Source organism: Lissotriton vulgaris, chromosome 5 (assembly GCF_964263255.1).
Source record: "Lissotriton vulgaris chromosome 5, aLisVul1.2, whole genome shotgun sequence".
Lineage (NCBI taxonomy): Eukaryota > Metazoa > Chordata > Amphibia > Caudata > Salamandridae > Lissotriton > Lissotriton vulgaris.
The window spans coordinates 1094672095-1094691657 of NC_141693.1; the positions used below are offsets into that span (position 1 = coordinate 1094672095).

Below are 19563 nucleotides of genomic sequence, written 5' to 3' on the forward strand. Positions count from 1 at the left end.
GAATAAAAAAACTGTTATTTTCAGAACTACCTTCCATTTATATAAAAATTGCTAAAATTTTTACACCCTGTCTTTCTTTTTTTCTCTTTGTTGCGCTTCCCGGAGCACTGCCCGGTTCGCGTACCGGGCGCTCCCCCTGCGATTGTTTAATTTTTTATTTTTTATTTTTGGCCTATATGAGCGTCCTAAGCCCCCCTCAGAAAACCTAGAGGGTTAGGAAGTGTCTACTGTGCCCCCTTCTACCCATTCCCAACGTTTTTTGTCCTCCATCTTGTGTCTCAATTCTACCGAAACACAAAATGGAGGACTCCCGTAACGCTACCGGTACGCGTACCGGGGCGCGCACCGGTAAGCGCTCGATAAAAAAAGGTGGGAAAGTAATTTACAGAAAAACCACTGGAGACACTTTCATCAAATATAGAATAGGCCCTACTACATAGCAGTCCCTACCATTTACCCAAATTTGGTGGTATTCCATTGAGCCATTTGGGCTGTAGCCCTGTCTAAATATCCTGAGGTAAATTACATGACAAAAACACATGAAACTGTTTGAATTTTTAACCAATTAAAATGTTACTTACATTTTGTACTTTTATGTGCTGACATTTGATTGGTTAAGTACAAGAATATATATAAAAAATGAGAGGGAAACACAGCCATTTTGACTAACACTACCTAAGGTACATTTGCAAAAGAATTTGACAGAAAACTTCAACTACTTTGAAGAAGGTAAGTTGTTAATTTGAAAGGAGAACTATGTTATGCACTTTAAATTAATTTGGGAAAACGTTTTCAGATAGTTATATACTGTCCCTCTGTAAGAGTTAAACATTGAGATAGGCTTGACTATTATAATTATGGATTGATTTAGGCTTCTGTGGTATAAGTATGAATTTACTTAGGCTTCTTCACAGGCACTTTTTAATAGTTCTACTTCCTGCCTGAAACCATACAGTGCCCAAAGATAACTTCTCTGTTATAAACTCACAAGTACCTGTCTGAACTTAAACTAAACAGTGCCCTATCTCTACTGATATATTTATTTTTTATGCAATTTACAGCAAGAAAATGGAAGCACAACAGAATGAAAATAAAATTTCATTTCAAATTAAGATTGAAAACAATCCTAACGAAGAAAAAGAAGAAATAGACTTTTTGGATGACACTGTAGACGAAGAATTAATTAAATGTGTTGATGAATGTGAATCATGGAATGAAAAGGAAGACATACCAGATGAATTAATGTTGCTAATTCTTTTAGATTTTGAAAAATCTGAATAAATTTAAATTTTATAAGTTAAAATTGTTTGAGACATTATTCTTTTTTATTTGAAAATGCTGAAAAAGTACCCCAAAAGATATAATATAAAGTGAGACCTAAAATATACTGTGCAACTTTTTTGTGTTACATAGTAAGTTTGCTCATAGTTATTTCCTCTCTCCAACTATATTATCTCCAATGTGTATTTAACATCTCTTTATCATCTCCTGTCTCCATATTGTTTCTGCTTTCCTGACACACTTTGGTATGAATTCCATATACCACAATAACTTCTGAAACAACATGCAAGATATCTACAAAGGAGACGGTGTATATAAATTTTTTGACTCTGCATTGGTACCTACATGTTGCTACTTAAATAAAAAAAAATAAAAAAAAAGATCAATAAACATACAATATTTGAAAAGTCTTTCATTCTTTTTTCCCCATAGTACGCTCCCCGGACCGCTTCCCGGTGCGCGTACCGGGCGCTCCCCACGCAAAAAAAACATTTTTTTTTTTGCCCCGCGGGGCCCTTTTAAAGCCCCCACATCAAACCTAGGGGGTCAGGGAGGATCTACTATGCCCCCTTATGGTCCATTTCCCCCTTTGTTTTGGCCACCTCTTTGTGTCTCGATCCTAGCGAGACACAAGATGGCGGCCGCTCCGGGATGCTTAGAATGTTTACAGACACCCGAGAGCCAATCCGCTTCTCCTCGCAAAGTTCCGTTACGCGTCTGGTACGCGAACCGGGGCGCTTACCGGGACGCTGTCACAGATATATATATTTTTTTGAACCTAAAATACTCAAAATCCACTTGAGCACATATCTTGAAACCTAGCAAAGGCACATCGGACTACCAGTCCCTACAATTTTGCCAAGTTTCATAGAAATCCATTCAGCCGTTCGAGCTAAAAGTGAGTCCAACCGCCCTATGGAAAACTCAATGTTAAAAACACGTTTTGGGACCCCCTTTTATCTCGGCCCCCACTTCAAGAAACCCCCCCAAACTTTCAGGGGACGCTCAGAAACAAATTGTGCCATTTTCCTAAAAATTTAAGCCAATTCCATCCTTCAACGCCAAAGTTATTCAACATAGAATTTTCAGAAATCCCTATTCAAAGAAATCCTAACTATATATACCTACTGGGGAAGGAAGGAAGGAAGGAAGGAAGGAGGGAAGGAAGGAAGGAAGGAAGGAAGGAAGGAAGGAAGGAAGGAAGGAAGGAAGAAAGGAAGAAAGGAAGAAAGGAAGAAAGGAAGAAAGGAAGAAAGGAAGAAAGGAAGAAAGGAAGGAAGGAAGGAAGGAAGGATATATATATAGATATATATATATATATCCAAGAAATCGCCACACTGCCAGCATAGGCTGTCAGACGTCCAAATGACGAAGAGTAGACCCAGGGGTTGCTGGTGCAGAAAGTGAGTTTATTTAATTTCGTGCCAGCGCGTCCGCCATTACAGATGCTAATATAGATATATATGCAGCTTATACTAAGGGCTACAAAAGCTCAAATTACTTTGAGTTCTCATCTAATAAACCTCTTGGGTTTCTGTCTTAGTGTCTGAATCTAGACAGTAATGCCTCATGAAAATATGAACTGATCTCCAAGTAGCCGCTTTGGGAATTTCGGAGATGGGGACATTTCCAAGTAGGGCTGCTGTTGTCGCCTTGCCCCTTGTAGAGTAAGATTTAGGTCTGGCAGGTAATTGTTTGTTGGCCAGCTAGTAGGTTAACAGGATACAAGAAACTATCCATCTAGAAATGGGCTGTTTTGAGGAGGCGAAACCTGCCGTTATAGGAGCATAATTAACAAATAGCCAGTCAGATTGTTTGATGAATTAGGATTTGTCTAAATAAAATTTCAAAACCCTCATGGTGTAAAGAGTATAAAGCTCTTTCCGTTGGTGTGGAAGGATTTGGAAAGAAGGTAGGGAGAGAAATCATCTGGATGATGTGGAAATCAGACACTACCTTGGTGGGGGGAAACATGGAGGAGTTCTCATCACCACCCTGATATTACGGCACACTGTGTAAGGCTCTTTGTCACAGAGAGACTGAATCTTACTGACCCTACATGCCAAAGTGATAGACACCAGAAAAGCAGCTTTCCAGGTAAGATGTGGTAAGGATGCCTCATGTATTGGCTCAAATGGGGGGCCCATGAGTTTCGAAAAAAACACATTCTGTTCCCAAGGAGGAGAGAGAAAATGTACAAGCGGGAACACCTTCTTTAATCTCTCTAAGAAATCCTTCACCACAGAAAATTGGAAGAATGATCTTTGTTAAGTGGACTTTCTGTAAGCAGTAATGGCTGCAAGTTGTACCCTAATAGATGGGAATTGCAGGCCTGATTTTGCTAAATGTAGAAGATAAGTTAATAAAACGTTGTCTTGCCCCAGAATGGGATGAAAATCATTCGGATTACACCACATGTGAAACTTCTTCCACTTGAAAGCGTAGGAGTGTCTAGGAGAAGGCCTTTGAATTCTCTAAGAATGTCCATGCACTCCTCTGAAAGGCGTAAGTGTCCATGTGGCAGAAATTCAGGAGCCATGAAGTCAAGGTCAGCGAGGTAAGGGGGGTCTGAAGATCTTCCCACCTAGCTTGTAGAGGAGACCCGGTCTGCATGGAAGCCTCTTGTGTGTCTTTCGAACAGGTGGAGGAGATCCAGGTACCAGCACTGGCGAGGCCATTCAGGAGTGATTAGAATCATAATGCCTTGGCTCGGTACAGTTTATTGATGGTCGTTGGAATCAGGAGAATTGGAGGAAACTCTTATAGAAAGGTCCATGAAAAGTTGATCAAAAGGCCATTCCCCTTTGTTACTACCCGGTAAAAACTGGATACGAAGTCTGGGCATTTTTTGTTGTTTTCATCTGCAAACAGGTCTATCTGCAGATGCCCCCACTCTCTGAAAATTTCTTTTTCGATGTCGTTGTGCAGAATTCAGTCATGTGGTTCTGTGAAGTGCCAGCTTAGAAAGTCTGCTTGTGTGTTCTGGACTACTGGCAGGTGTATCGCGGAGATCGTTAAGCCCTCGCTACGAGCCAGTGCCATATTACTTGCGCTTCCAGGGATAAAGGGTGGGAGCGAGTTCCCCCTTGTTTGTTCAAATATGCATTGATGTCATGTTGTCCGTTTGTACTAGGAACAAGCTAATTTGAATGGATGGTTAAAAAGACTTGAGGGCTAGATGGACTGCCCGCAGCTCCAGCATGATGAGATTATATTTTTGCTTATTGGTCGACCACAGGCCCTGCGTCTGCAATGAGCACCCCATACCTGGAACGAGGCATCCCTTATGAGCGTCTGATTAAAGTGCTCTGGTGGAAAGAAACACCAATCAGTAGATTTGGCTATGAGACCACCATAGTAGGGATCCTTTTGCAGCCTTAGAAAGGGTGAGTTTGTTGTCCTAATGATCTGTGAATTGGTTCCACTCATCTACCAGATTATGTTGTAACGGTCTCATGTGCAGTCTGGCATTAGGAACAAGGAAGATACAGAAGGCCATTGACCCTAGAAGAGACGTAAGCCAGCAAGCCCTTGGAGTTACCTACAGAATTAACTTCTATGTGTTATTTCTGAAAAAAAACTACAAGCAGACTATTAACTCTTTCTTCTGCTGGATTGGCAGAGTGTGCAGGCATTTTACTCATTTCTCTTCCAGGCCTTGAAAAGTTCAACAATCCCTTTAACCGCAACATGCCATAAAGGACATCTCACAATGACTGAGCAAGGATTTATTTATAAGTACCAGGGAGCAAATGTCTTCAGTATCTTTGTTGAATATAGTAAATTTGACTCAACTGTAGAGAAAATTCATTTTGAGTCATCTGCCTTTTAGGAACAGCTCCCCCACGGACTTTTGTTTCTGAGATGGCATTTCCAAGGAGGTCATGTGCATTTAATTTGCAGATCACAAGTTTACCCTTGGCTGTGTTTAGAATGGACTGGGACTAGCTACCCCTTGGTATATTAATCTTGTCAGATGACACTTTGATGATTGCCCTTTAGAAAGTAAAAGGGGTAGGCAGGTTGTTTCAACTACCTCTAGTTTTCTCTCCACTGTAATTCCCAAGTACGGAATGGCCGTGTGTTGAAAGGTAGACTCTGCTTCTATGGTTACCCCCACTTTTTGCCTGGTGCTTAGCTGTTACTGTCTAGTCTGACTGGGATCCTGCTAATCAGGACCCTAGTCTATCTGCTTTCTCCCTAAATTGTTGTGTTCAGTACTTGGGTACATCCCAGATTGGATACCAGGGTACCCTTATAAGTCCCTAGTATATGGTACTAAGGTACCCAAGTACATAGGTGCCCCAGAGGTCTCCCATGGGCTGAAGCATGCATTATGCCACCCATGAGAGACCATTCAGGTCCATTGCAGCCTGTGTAAGTTGGAGCTAGCACCACTTACTAAAGATATAGGGTTACTATATCTAGGGTCACTGCACTTAAAATCTATGAGTCACCCCTATAGCAGGCCTTTGCAATCCTGAAGGCAGGGTGCTTGGTACTAAGTGAAAGGGTGCCCCTGCATGAGCAGGACACCCCTACAGCCTACGGAGCCCATTCTACCGGGTTGTCAGTGAAGCAGCCATATACTATAGAGAGGGGCACCACATTACGCTAAGACCATCTCGAAACTGGCTGCAACGAATCCTGTAATGTTTGGTATTAAACATGTTGGAATCATACCCCCACACCGTAAATGGTGTAGGAGGTATGATTCAAAGCTCTGGAAGAGCGACCCATGTCCCTAGTACCAGGATTCCAGACCCGGACAGCATAAAATGGTTGCTGCCGACTAGAGAGACAATTCTGCCCTCCTGCTGCTGAGCCAAGCTTGTGCAGGGGAAGGCAGAACAATAAGCATCCTGTCACAGGGAGGTGTTACCACCTCCCAAACAGGATTTAGGGTATTGGGACAGAGTGGGTGCGCCTGCCAGTGCCACTCAGTCTGCACGTGGGGCACATTTGGTGTCCATATGCATAGTACAGTTTAACCCCGTCCTGGGAGCTGTTGGCGCGAAACTGGACAAAGGACATGGGAGTAACTTCCCCTCTGTTCACGCCCTCGGAGGAAAGCACTGAGAAGAATAAATCATCTGGCTGAAGCTATTTATACGCTTTACCATGTACATATCCACTTAAAACACAGGTACACTGTACCTGAAAGAGAATAATTTATTGAGTATGATATTTTTGAAATATAGATTATTTTTGACAATTCTGGTTTGGCACATTTTAAGTATTTATGGGCAGGTTTCAGGTTTTTCTGCCTGGGGAACAGAGACACCATGCTGCAGAGCATAGCTGTGAAGAAATACCTGTACCTTATGCTGGAGCACAGAGCATGTAAACATATCATGAAGACCTTTAGGTGTACCTCTGTCAAATAAGATTGTTCTACGGCGCTGTTGTGTGGAAAGTAGGATCCACAGAGCCAAGTACTAAAGGTGAAGGAACATAGGCCTCTTCAAGAACATTCTGCCCCCCATTCCATCAGTGATAAGATAGGAACAGTGGCCCTTTTTAGATATGTTCCTCTCCTAGACATATGCAAAGCTACTACACTGAGACCTATTCATACTTTTTAAGCCCACAGTAGTTTGGACTCAGACACGAAAATGGATATTCAGGCCACTACCTCATACCTCATTCGAGTAAATAAATGTTGAAATGCCCACCTGGTGGTAGGTAGTGAAGTACAAAACACTCAAGTTATGAACTTGGGAGAATGGCCATGGGAGAAGTAAAATGTACTTATCTGTAACAACAGTACTCCAGCAGGGAGCTTGCTGTCTCTTTAAGCGCAAAGGGTAATACATAGAATCCGGAGTATCAGAGATTCCTGATGCAGCAGTTCAAGAGGAGATTTCGACCTGGAGGCTGCGTACCGTGTTGGCTTGAGGTGAATGCGATAAATGACTTAAGCCAGATACGTGTTGGAGCACTTCTTGACAGAAATAATCCCCAGAATCACACTCAACGCTCATCATTTTCTCCCTGGAGGTTTAGGTGGGTATCTAATTCCTAAAACAAGATTTAACAAGAATGTGTGTGTATGAGAGCTAATCCTTCTGCCCAGAAACACATCCTACTCACTCTAGAAACAATGCATTCAATTGAAATACGGAGCGGCTGCTTTAAAGCCCCTCTGGTTCACAGTTCACGTAGCACCCGCCTGCACTTTTTAGAGGGGAGAGAGATCCCCTTGCAGGCGGGGGCAGTGAGTGACTGAACTCATCTGCAAGGTAAAGTCTGGGGGGGAGTCCTTGACCCCCTCCAGAGGATTGCCATCAGGGGGAAGCACTGACAGTGCACCACATTTTTGTGGCGCCTCCTGACAGCTTCTTTACCTCTGTGACCACATCCAGGTAAAGCGATTCCCTCATTTGTATGTGGCCATGACCCCATGCAAATGAGAGAACTCCCTCTTAAAACAGCGCTGGTGCAAAACGTGTGCCAACGTTATATGTATTACAGAAGGGACCGCACAAGCTTCTGTGCCCCGGGGGCACACAAAGTGAACGCCTGGTGCGCCCCTGGCGCACTTCTGTAACACAGGCCCTCGTGTTAAATTAATCATATTTGATTAGTCTAGTAAATGTTATGTATTTCTATAAACCTTTTTCTGTTAAGAAGGCCACGTACATAGATTTTCTTCAGTGGCAGATTTGGTGTTGTTTTTTTTTTTTTTAACTAAGTGTTCACTTCAGTCATTTAATTTTGCAGTAAAACATATTACCTGAATAACTATAAAAAGGAAGAAATGAATTGTCAGTTAGTAATTGGCAACGGGCATAATAAGAAAGGCCACAGGAGTGGGAACCGACACATTAGCAATGATTAGAGGCTTCACAGGGTTGCCACGGTAGAATGCACTGCGGTGGATATTCTCAGACAAAATGAATTAGAAGTGAAAGGAAGTACGAGCGTTGTTCCAGTGACACTTAAAGCTGTAGCTTCAAAAGACGGCAAAATATCTTATGACTTGCAAATGTGTATGTTCACAACAATGACAATGAGGAGTGGGGGGGTGTTTTACAGCGTATTTGAGAGGCACCTGCATACTTACTGCGCATGCACTGAGCAACTTTCAGAACGAACTGGTAAAGGGTGAAGATGAACTGGCATGTGATTTCTTGATGTCAGAATTAGAACGAATTAAAATTAATTCTTGAGTAACTCAAGGTAAATTATTTTTACTTATGCCTCAGTTTCATTCGAGAATCAAAGGGCACATTTCTACCAGGCAGAATCTTTTTCACGCAAAAAAAATGCTTTTGAGGAAGTCATGCAGGCTATTTACAGTTTGTTGGAATGGTGGATCTACCAAACAGGGATGCACTATTCCACCAAACTCGGGGTCATTCCGCCCCATTCTGAACTGCGAGAACAGCTGGGTTTCGGCAGAGGAAGCCTTGGCTGCTGGCTCTGTTGACAGAAATCTTTGGCCTGGTGGTCTACCAAACACAGAATCGTTGAGTCATAGTTGCAGTCCCCACACCCTATTTAGGGTGGCACAATTATCACTCATTCTCTATCCAGGATCGTCAAGTGAGACATGGGGTACCAAGCAAGAAAAACACAGAGTGGCAGGTATGGAAAAGAATCACATAAGGGCCTGATGCGTATTGCAAAAAATGTGTTTTTCAAGTACAAACTCTAACTTTGGGAGAACGTATTTGGAGGACAAAGTATTTTGCCAAAATTGCATATCAAACATGGCAAAGAATCAGTTCCTTCAATAGAGCTGCCAAAGTTGTAGCTCCACTGAGATCCCACCATGTAGGAGGGGATTTCTAAATCTAACAGGCAATCTTCCATTGTGGGACTGGTGGCCTGATGACCTGCCAAACTGGCGGGCTAGCCGCCAGACTTTACATGAGGCCTATAATTAATTTATATATTACATGTGCAAGAGTTTAATAGTAACAACTTGAAGATTAAGGGCGCGAACCATAAAGTTAGTGGATGTAAGCGCATTAACAGGAAGGCTATGCCTCTCCCGCTCACATTTTTCTCCCTCCATCCTCACGCTCGATGCCTTCCTGAAACATTCACAATCACTCCCTTGCTACTCAAGTCCACATTATTCACACCCTAACGCTTCCTCGGTCCTAGCCCTTAATCACTCTCACCTCCAACCCTTTCCTCACTCCTGCGTAATCTCCCTCAAACTCTACTCCTTCCTCACTCCCTATCAGTCTCACTCATTTCCTACCTGCCACACCTAGCTAGTTATAAAATCCCTATTCGTCTCTACATCACAAACAATTTCACCCTGTTGCTCGCTCCATCCATCCATCCATCAATTCCTACTCCTTTCTTAATACTTGTTTCTCCCTCAGTCATTCCTGGCACTATTACATTCATTCACTCTTTATCCGGCTCTCGCTCCCTCATTCTTCCCCTCACTCACACGGTATGTTTTTCACACACTCTCTATCGCTCACTTCTGTTCCATCCTTATACCCCATCATCATGCCTCCCTCTAGGGTTATCAACTCCTACTCACTTCCAATTTGTCCCCACTTTCATCCTCCCTCATAATTCTCATCCATCCCTGCCGTCTCTCCTTGCCTCGTTCACAGTCATCCTAGCTCCCTCCAATCCTTTGAAGCTCACTCGTCCCACATTTCCTCATAAGACCTTTCATGACTTCGCCTACCATCAGTCTTTTTCAGATCTATGCTAAACCACCCTTCCACTACCCTGCTTCCCAGATGGCAGGCGACATCTCAATTCAAAAGAATTTTGACCAACACACACAGCCGAATATTCCATCCCTTCCTTGTCCTTCACAATCCGTCCCAGACAGCCCTTCTTCCGACTTTTCCTTCAATCCTAAACTCAGTCTTTGTAGCCTTCATGGGCAAAGTTAAAACAACAGACCAATACTTCGACAAGGACGCATCCCAACGAGTGTGAACGGCTCAGGATACAAGGTTCTCCACTGCATATTAGCAAAGGTTGCCAGTATTTGGGATGACTCACAATTACAAAATAGCAAGTAGGAGCATGGGGGAGCACATGCTGAACAAGATTGAGAACACATGACCACTCTAGCAATAGGAGTAAGAAATTTAAATATTGGACACATTTTGGGGATTAAACCGCACAATTAAAATAGCAGTACAAACACAAAGCCACGAGATGAGCCTAGGTGTCCTATGATTTAACCACAGACAGGCGCACTCTCCATCCCTACATTAGACTTCAAACAGGGCCAGAGTGCCATTGAAATGGGTGAAAGGTTAAGCTACATCAAAACTCTAACACACAATAAGCCAGAGAATAAAACTGGTATTTAGACACACCTGTCTCAGCAACGGGACAAATCCCCCACAGGGAACACCACATGTATGCAATCTCTGCATCAACTAATTACTAGGCAATAAAGACTACAGGTGACCTCACAAATCTTGAATGAAGTTATGTTCAAACATATGTCACCTATTCAAGAATATTTGGAATTGTGTGCATCTTTAACTAACTTCGCTGGCTTTTTAAATACTATGAAAAAGACCCAATGGGTGTCAGAGGACTTTACATAAGAACAGTTACACAGTGCCTATAGGCTGATTACATACGAACCGTTTCACAAAAAAAGATCGTATAGAAAAATGTAAACAAGTTAAGGCATGTACACTGTAAACGGATATCTGCAAACAAGTGGTGCATTCAGTTTTTGACTCTCGCTTGTGGGAGTCCACTTTATCAACACGTGATCAGCTTAATTTGGATGGGAGAACAGAAATCCAAATTTAAATGTAACCAATGTCAAAGTCTACAGGTCACCTATTACAAAATCAAGTGGCATGAGTCTTCAAGTCAACAAAAAATAAGGAGATCACCTTAACTGATGCCGGCCATAATTCTCTCTTGCTCAGATACAAACACACTGAATGTTGCTAAAACATACTGAAATCAAATCACCCTTATAAGGCTTACTTGAGCCTAAACCACATTACATACATTTGGCAATAAAGGTTCACCATAGTTCTCCTTTAAGCTAATTTTTCAACATTAGCAATCAGTAACCAGTTCCATTCTCTTCATTACTCTTTTGTCTATTCCAATATAAATAGAAGATATTACCTTTTCAAAAGCTGTAGGTGTGCCAAAGTGCATGGTTCGTGTCACATCTGTGGTTCCATCCCTTTCAAAAGAGAAAACAAGATTTGAATTATAAGATGCACACAAACTTAATCGTCTCTTATTCTTGTTAGAAGTTACAATTTCTCATACAACTGAAACGCATCCCCCAGAGCTCCTTGCATCAGATACTGGAGACTGCTGAACAACGGGAACTGCGCGTTCTCGTGAGTGGCAAATAGGTCCAACCGAGGAGATCCCCACATCTCGAAGATGTGATGGACCACCTCCGGATAAAGCCGCCACTCCTGATCAGCGGAGTAATGCCGACTTAGAATGTCCGCACGAACATTCAGCACACCGGCTAGATTTGCAAACACACAAATCTGATGGACCGGAGTCCAGGACCAGAGACGCAGAGCCTCTCGACAGAGACGATACGACCCCACTCCTCCCTGTTTGTTTATGTACCACATTGTGGTAGTGTTACCCGCCAGGACCGGAACCGACTGATCACGAAGGGAAGGAAGGAAAGCCTTTATTGCCAAACGTATCGACCGCAATTCCAGAAGGTTGAAGTGAAGCAACCTTTCCTTTCAAGACCAAAGTCCTTTGACCTTCAGATCCCCCAGATGAGCCACCCCACCCTAGAGTGGAAGCATCCGTGATCACTGTGGCCACTGGCGGAGGAGGCTGAAAGGGCTTTCCTGGAGACAGGTTGCCTTGCACACTCCACCAAGTCAGATCCGCGGCAGCATCTGGAGATTCTGACCTTCTCCCCGAGATCTCTGTTGTGTTGATACCACTGACTGCGGAGGCAATACTGGAGTGCCCTCATATGCCAGCGTACATTACTGACCAACAGTATGCAGGAAGCGAACAGACCAAGCAGATTTAGAACCTTCAGGACTGGAACAACGGCTCCATTGTGAAATAATGGAATCATCTCCTTAATGTCGAGAATCCTCTGTGGAGGCGGAAATGCCCGACACACAGTAGAGTCCAGTTTTGCCCCTATGAACAGGCTGCACTGAGAAGGCACAAGGTGAGATTTGGGTACATTTATCAAGAAACCCAATTTAAACAACAGATCAGTTGTCGCTTGCAAGTGGTGCAACACCATCTCCGGAGACTTGGCTTTCAACAGCCAGTCGTCCAAATAGGGCAGTGGTTCCCAAACTTTTTCGACCTGTGGCTCCCTTGACCAAATTGGCAGTTGGCCATGGCTCCCCATCATGTCACTTTTTTTAACCGATGGGGGGATGTAAGCCCGACCTCAGAAGTACTTCCCATTTTAGCTCTGAAATTAATTGGGATGAAGGCGATGAGTATTCCAAATAAGTGAAGTACAAAGAACAAGGTGATGGTTGGAATGCTTGATTTAATCTCAACTACTGGCAATTACTCAGGCCGCATCCCAATCCATCGTTTTTTTCACCACCATGTCACCTCAGTAATAAATGAAGTAAGCACTGTCATGCAAAATGCTGCTGCCAGTGAAGAAGCAAATCCTGGGCATGTGCAGCGAGGCCAGCGATTGCCAAAGCCAAGTTTTGCAGCCGAATTTTAAAGCTCACTCTGAGCCGTCAGAGCCAAGCAGCCACCTAATTATCAATGATGCTTACTCTATAATGGCACATGAATTAAAATGTGGGCTGCAACACTTGGCTTTTTGGCACTTCCTGGCCTCCCTGCACATGCACTGCCCCGCTGCCCACCCTAATACTCTCAGACTCAGAGTCACCTATTAACTCTTGCTTGCCATGAGTTGTGAGATGATACTCATATTGTAACAAAGACAAACTACAAGCCCTAGAATGCACTACTAAACACTAAAATAGAGCCAAAGAGCAGCTATAGGCGTGCCTGTTCTTTGCATTAAAGGAAGCTTGCATTGTTGCAAACCTTGCTGTATCTGTATATGGTCAGGTAATGATGCTTTGTTAAACTTTCAATTATGAAAAAGCTAAAGCGTCTTCTATTCCCTAATCCTGTTCTTTTCTCCACCTCTTGTTGCTGCCTTTCCTCTTCATACATTGTATTTCGCCCCGCTCTCTGCCTTTATGCCCTGCTTTCCTTCTCTTCCCCTTTGATTCTTTCACACATTGTTTTACCCTCAGGTATTCCTTCTTCCACCTACTGCTTGCTCTTGTTTTCTCAGACTGAAAGTCTTGGTGTCACTTATTTCTGCATTTCTGTCATCACTCTGCCGCACTCCTATTCCCAGATCTAAAACATAGGTGGCCCAGTCTGGGGTGATTTAACAGCGTGTAATCCATGAATTGCAGGTACTTCTCCGTTTATATTTCCCAAGTGAAAATGTGAGCAGAAACACACTTTGTTTGATTGTTTTGAACTCCACAATCAGTAAAGATGCTAATTGTGCAGCAGTAATTAACCCAAAGTAAAGCAGAAATAACCATATCAGACAGCTCAGAATGAGCTCCAAAATCTTTATCCCGAGTTCAAAGGAATCTTTTCTGAATCGGACAAAAGTGTCTTGTCACTCGAAATATAATGAGGGAAGAAGGAGGAACTGCTTTCACTGAGCCTGAGGAAGAAACAGGTTCTTTATTACATTCGTCCTGCCTGGCCTTGGCTGAGGGTCAGACTAAGGGCGGAAAACTAATCCAGGCTGCAAGGAGGCCTAGTTCCACAGAGAGTTTGCCCAATGGATTTTCAACCTAATAAATCCCGGCACGATGTTTCTTCACAGAACAATGTGCAGGAACAGCAGCCAAAATAAACACACCGGCTTGGGGGTCAAGAGTTTTTTCATGTCCCCCTTCTGTCCAGTTAACCTTAAAGCAAGAAGTATTCTAGTATGCAAACACCCTACTTGTAAGTTAGGAAAAGGGTCCTCAGAGGCACAGCTGAACTCGAGCTCGACTGTCTGTTGGCTGCTGCATATGCGGAGCCTACGAGAAAACCCGTCCTACGCGTGTAGAGCGGACGTGCCCTCTTGGGCAACATCATGATTCCGGATTAGAAAGGTAGCATTTGTAACTCCCCCGTGTGATGAGCTGCAGCGGAGTGCAATTTAAATGAGCTTCACTTGCTGCCTTCAGGCTGAGATGTAGTTAATTGTTCACATTCTCACAACTACATAATTAGCAGCTCAAGCTTCCTGAGCACACGCTGTCTTTCCCAAATCGTGTGAGGCGCCCCTGGCTACTCCTAACGGCGCACCGGGGTGCTGCGGCACACAGTTTGGGAACTACAGAAATAGGGGAAAACAGGAACCCAATACCTTCTGAGATGTGCCGCTACCACCGCCATCACCTTTGTACAGACCCGTGGTGCAGAAGTCAAACCAAACGGAAGAACCGCAAACTGGTAGTGTTGCGACCCCACCGTGAACCGGAGATACTTCTGATGCTACTTCAGGATGGGAAGATGAAAATTTGCATCCTGCATATCGACGGACACCATCCAGTCTCCCTTTTGCAGCGCAAAAAGAACCTAAGCTAAGGTCAACATTTTTTACTTTTCCTGCCTGAGGTAAAGATTCAAACTTTCTGAGGTCCAAGATCAGCCTCAATCGACCGTCCTTTTTGCGGATCAGGAAATACCGGGAGTAGCACCCCTGACCCCTCTCCTGCGCTGGAACCACCTCTATCGCACCTTTCTGTAACAAGGTAAGAACCTCTTGCTGCAAAAGCAGTAAGTGGTCCTCTTAGCACCAACCCTGGCGAGGAGGGTAAGGAGGAGGGAACTCTAAAAATGGGAAGGCGTACCCATTCTCTACAAGATTTAAAACCCAATGGTCTGAAGTAATCGATTTCCAACCTATGTAGAAAATGGGACACCCGACCTCTACTGGATCAACATGTTCTAAGATGGGGGATCTAGAACTGCTTATCTGAGGCACCAACGGTGGCGGGGTGGAGAAGAGGAGAGGAGGACTGCTGCATGGTGGTTCCCCTAGGATGTCCTCTATTTTACCCCTGTACGATTTGTACAAAGAATTCTGCTCTTAGCTCTGTTGAGACTGTTGACGGCCCCGAAAGGAAACAGTCCTTCCAAATCCCTGATACCGCTTATAGCTGTATCCTCTAGACTGCGTTTTAAGGCCCAGATCATGCAGTCGCTCAGCTATCCTTAAAGCATTGCAAGGCAGAGTCCGCTTTAGTGCCAAACAGTCTCGACCCGTCTCGACCCATCAAAGGGAAAATCCAGCAGAGTTGCCTGAACATCAGGAGAAAATCCAGACGACCTGAGCCAAGCTTGTCTTCTTGTAGCTACAGAAGACCCCATTACACGAGCCACAGAGTTAGCAGTGTCCAGACCCGAATGTATCACTTGACGGGCCGCAGCCTGAGAATCAGAAAGGACCTCCAGGAAATTATTCCTGTCATCTAAAAGCAACTTTGGAGCTAATTGCTTTACTGAGTCCATCAGAGCTTAGATATACCTCACAAGTAGACAGGTAGCATTAGTGGACTTTAGTGCCATACTCGCAGAAGAAAATACCTTCTTTGCCACTTGCTCTAATTTTTTTAGAATCCCCATCACTTGGTATAGTAGGAAATGATTCAGAAGATTGCTTCGAGCAAGAAGCCAGGACCATCAAGCTTTCAGGTGACGGATGAGAAGACAGAAACGCTGGATACCCAGGAGCAGGTCTGTACCTTCTTGCAATGGACTGGGAAACTGCAGGAACAGGCAAGGGTTTTTGCAAGACTTCTAAAATAGGCTCTGTTAAAGCCTCATTGAAGGGTAGAAGAGGGTCAGAAACTGCAGAAGATGTGTTTAGAACCTCTGTCAGGATGTTAGATTTTAACTCCGCTGTAGGTAACTGCAGATCAAGCAACTCAGGTGCCTTCATTATTACGACATGATAAGGAGCAACATCCTGCAATACCCCAGCCATTGGAGATGAGAGTTCATACTCAGGAGAAGTCTACCAGCCGAGTACAGTGCAAAGCCCATATTTGTCCAAATGACAGATTTATAACAGCTGCCTAAATGACATCAACCACCTCCGGAGGAAGGTTGAAGGTGGTCACCTGCCACCGCTCAATCTCCAAGCATGACGGTGGAGATTGCAAAGGCCTGCTTACAGAACCCTGATTGGTGCTACAACAGCAGATCCTCCCAGAGGGGTAGCCGGGTCAAAAGACATGCTTAAGTCCAGGGGTGTTTGATACCATACTCTCTATAGCCAATCTGGGGCCACTAGGATGACTTGAGCTGATCTTGAGAATTTGGGGCTGGAGTGACATCAGCCGAAAGTCATACGAGCCCCGAGGTCCAATCGAAGCAGAACGCTTATCTGAGCAAGAAACACCTTGAAAACTCCAACACAAAGAATTACTGACATAGCGTGTTTTTGACAGTGGAAGCCACATCCAGCCAAGGTTCTCCCCATTCGTGGAAGACACCATGCGCCACCTTCGGGTTTCATTGCTACTAATGATCCAATAGGCACAGAAGGCAGAGCTAGCCCGCCCTGGCATTCAACAATCCTACCACCAGGAGACCAATGGGGAGCACAGTCAACTGAAATGGTCCTGTCTTACCATGCACCACAGGTAGTGCCCACAGGACAGATATATGGAAATGCAAGTCAAACACCACAATCCAATCTCCAAGGTTGAGGGCAGACAAGACATGTGTCAGTGTGAGCTTTTTGACTTTCTCCTTCCAGTGGATGTCTCTATCAGTTCACCCTGACGCAAAATGGAGAAATTGTCCTCCATCAGTTGCTTGGAGAGATAGTGGAAGGTGTGGCAGCGAGAGAATGATAGGTCATAATCCCTGCCACACAATTTACAAGAGCCAGCTATACAATGTTATGGTCTACCAAGCCAGCAAGAATGGTAGCGGAACAGTCAGTGTGGCACCACATGGTGCCGCCTATGGGCATGCAGAGGCACTGTTAAAAAGTTTCTAGATCTAGTCTGACACCAGGGGAATGTTCAAAAGGTGACGAATCTGTACCTAATAGTTTCTATCAGAAAGGTGAATAGAATAGCAAGCTACATTATGCTCAATTATCCAGGCGGAGTGTTCCAAAGGCAGAAATAATACAATAACTTTTACACAAATAAATTGCACAAGGAAACCCATCCTACCTGATCATTTACAGTCGAAGTGAATAGAGTAATGTCTGTCAAACGTATGCACAGAGCTCCAAGTTGCCAATCTGCAAACACAGAGGATCGTGACACTTCGCATCAAGGCAAACGGAAAATATGCGTAAGGCTTAACCAGAACGGGTCTATTAGCGTTTTGGTATTAAGAAATGGTACATGAAACTATTAATCTAGCTATGGTTTCTTTAAAGGACTTTCTAATAGATTTGGTTCTGTCCAAGAAGAATTTAGGGCTTTTTTCACACTCATGGTATGGATCAATTTTTCTGCCAGAGATTAAACATTTGGAAAGATGTTTGGAACAAAACTATTTGACTGATGTGAAAATCCTAAAATACTGGGCATAGAAAATAAGGATAAAATCTTTAGGAATCCTTGTTACGGTAAAAACGAAATAGGGTTCCACCAAATAGAAAGCTTTAAGTTCATGCAACCTTCTAGCTGATGTTACTGCTGCAAGAATACCCACTTTACATAAAAGGTGCTGAAGATCTGAAATGTGCATTTCCCCATATGTTTGAAAAATAAATATTAAGGTCCCGAAGGGGAGATTGTTTTCGGACTGTGGAGACACATTCTTCAGACCCTATAAAGAAAAAATAATGATTGGGATTGAGAACAAAAGAGGTATGAGAGGGGACTTTTCCTATAAGCAGGTCTCCTTATACCTTTTCCCTCAATGACTCTCAATGGAGAGGTAACGGGTAGCTCCTACACAATCTTTTCTATATCTGCACTTCAGAATACTAACAATGCTTATGTTAGAGATGTGCTCGAACAGCAAACAACTGTATTCAATTGGTGTTATAGTTCTAATCACTACACATATCCTCTAGAGTTGAGAATGGAACATTCCTTTCTGCTGGGTTTGGGCCATTGGTGTTAGCACGACTAATGTCAACCTCCAGCTGAAATTATATGGCGATCTCGCACACACTGTTAGCTAGTATCAATATTTAGAATATTAGTTCTTTAAGCCCCAAGTCTTACACATATACACTGTAAAGCGTCAGTGCCCTTCATGTTACATACAATCAGGCCTAGCTTTCATAAAACATGTATGATTTACTAGGAAAGCCCTGCCACACATGACGTTGCAATACACTGTCATTTAGCACCCACTTGTGCTTTTCTAGAAGAGGACTGCTTTCCCCTTCTATAAACCATAAAGAAGGACCACCATTAGGAAATTTATTCTCACCAGAACCCTGTTCAAAACAGACAATGCTTCCCTCGGAAGGATTACTAAACTTGCCCCACGGCCTTATTTTGTTGACATAGTGCATGGTTGTTGTGTTGTCTATTTGTAGCACAGTGTTGTTGCTAAAATTGACAGAAGACAGATTACAGAGTGGAAAGACTGTAGCCTATTGACACCATATGATTTCTCAACTGGTGAAAGAAAGGCCACCCATGTAGGCTCTCTATCTTCCAATGAGGCATCTGTGTCAACTGACAGTAGAGGGAAGTTTCTGAAATACGTCTCCCCTCAACACGCTCCCTTTCTTGCACCAGTATAAACTAGTTTGTCTGACTAGCAGAGTAGCACAGTCCGTCAAACTTCTCTTCCCAGTCTCCAGTTTCTGGTATCAATTTTCTGGCACCTTTTCTGTCTTCCGGACATTCTTGAAGTAGGCACCTATCTAATCAGAACTCCGATCTAGAAAGTCACATGATGTTGTGCCTCCCAAAAGGTACAAGTCTTAGTAGGAGGACTGCCATAGACCTGGCTTTCCCAAAGCGGATGGTATGGCCATATACATCTTTCCTGTAGTACCAATGCTACAGCCGTGCATTTAGAGAAGTCTCACAGAACCAACTTCAACCCAATTAAAAGAACGCAATACTGACCCGTTCTTGGACACATTTTAGATCAAGAATGGGGTGCAACACCAGACTTTGAATCTTTTTCTAAAGCCAAAAAGAAGTGGGAGTTATCACTTGTAGCTCAGCAATGTTGGGGCTTTTGCAATAGCCTTGTGGAGAACAGTTGTTCTTCAGAGTATGCCTTTTTACATGAAATGGTTTTGACACCTGAAGAGAAATGGAAGGTGGGGAAGAATATAATTTCATTTTCTACCTAGATTTTACAATA

The 19563-nt window shown here is 43.6% G+C and overlaps 1 protein-coding gene across 1 annotated transcript in view; it reads right to left on the reverse strand.

The window, feature by feature from the left end:
- XPNPEP1 (X-prolyl aminopeptidase 1) overlaps window positions 1-19563 on the reverse strand; it is a 534678-nt gene that overhangs the window by 94448 nt on the left and 420667 nt on the right. The window contains exon 16 of the mRNA XM_086922757.1: window positions 11374-11434. Coding sequence (XP_086778883.1) covers window positions 11374-11434 — 61 coding nt within the window. The remainder of the gene's footprint in view (window positions 1-11373; window positions 11435-19563) is intronic.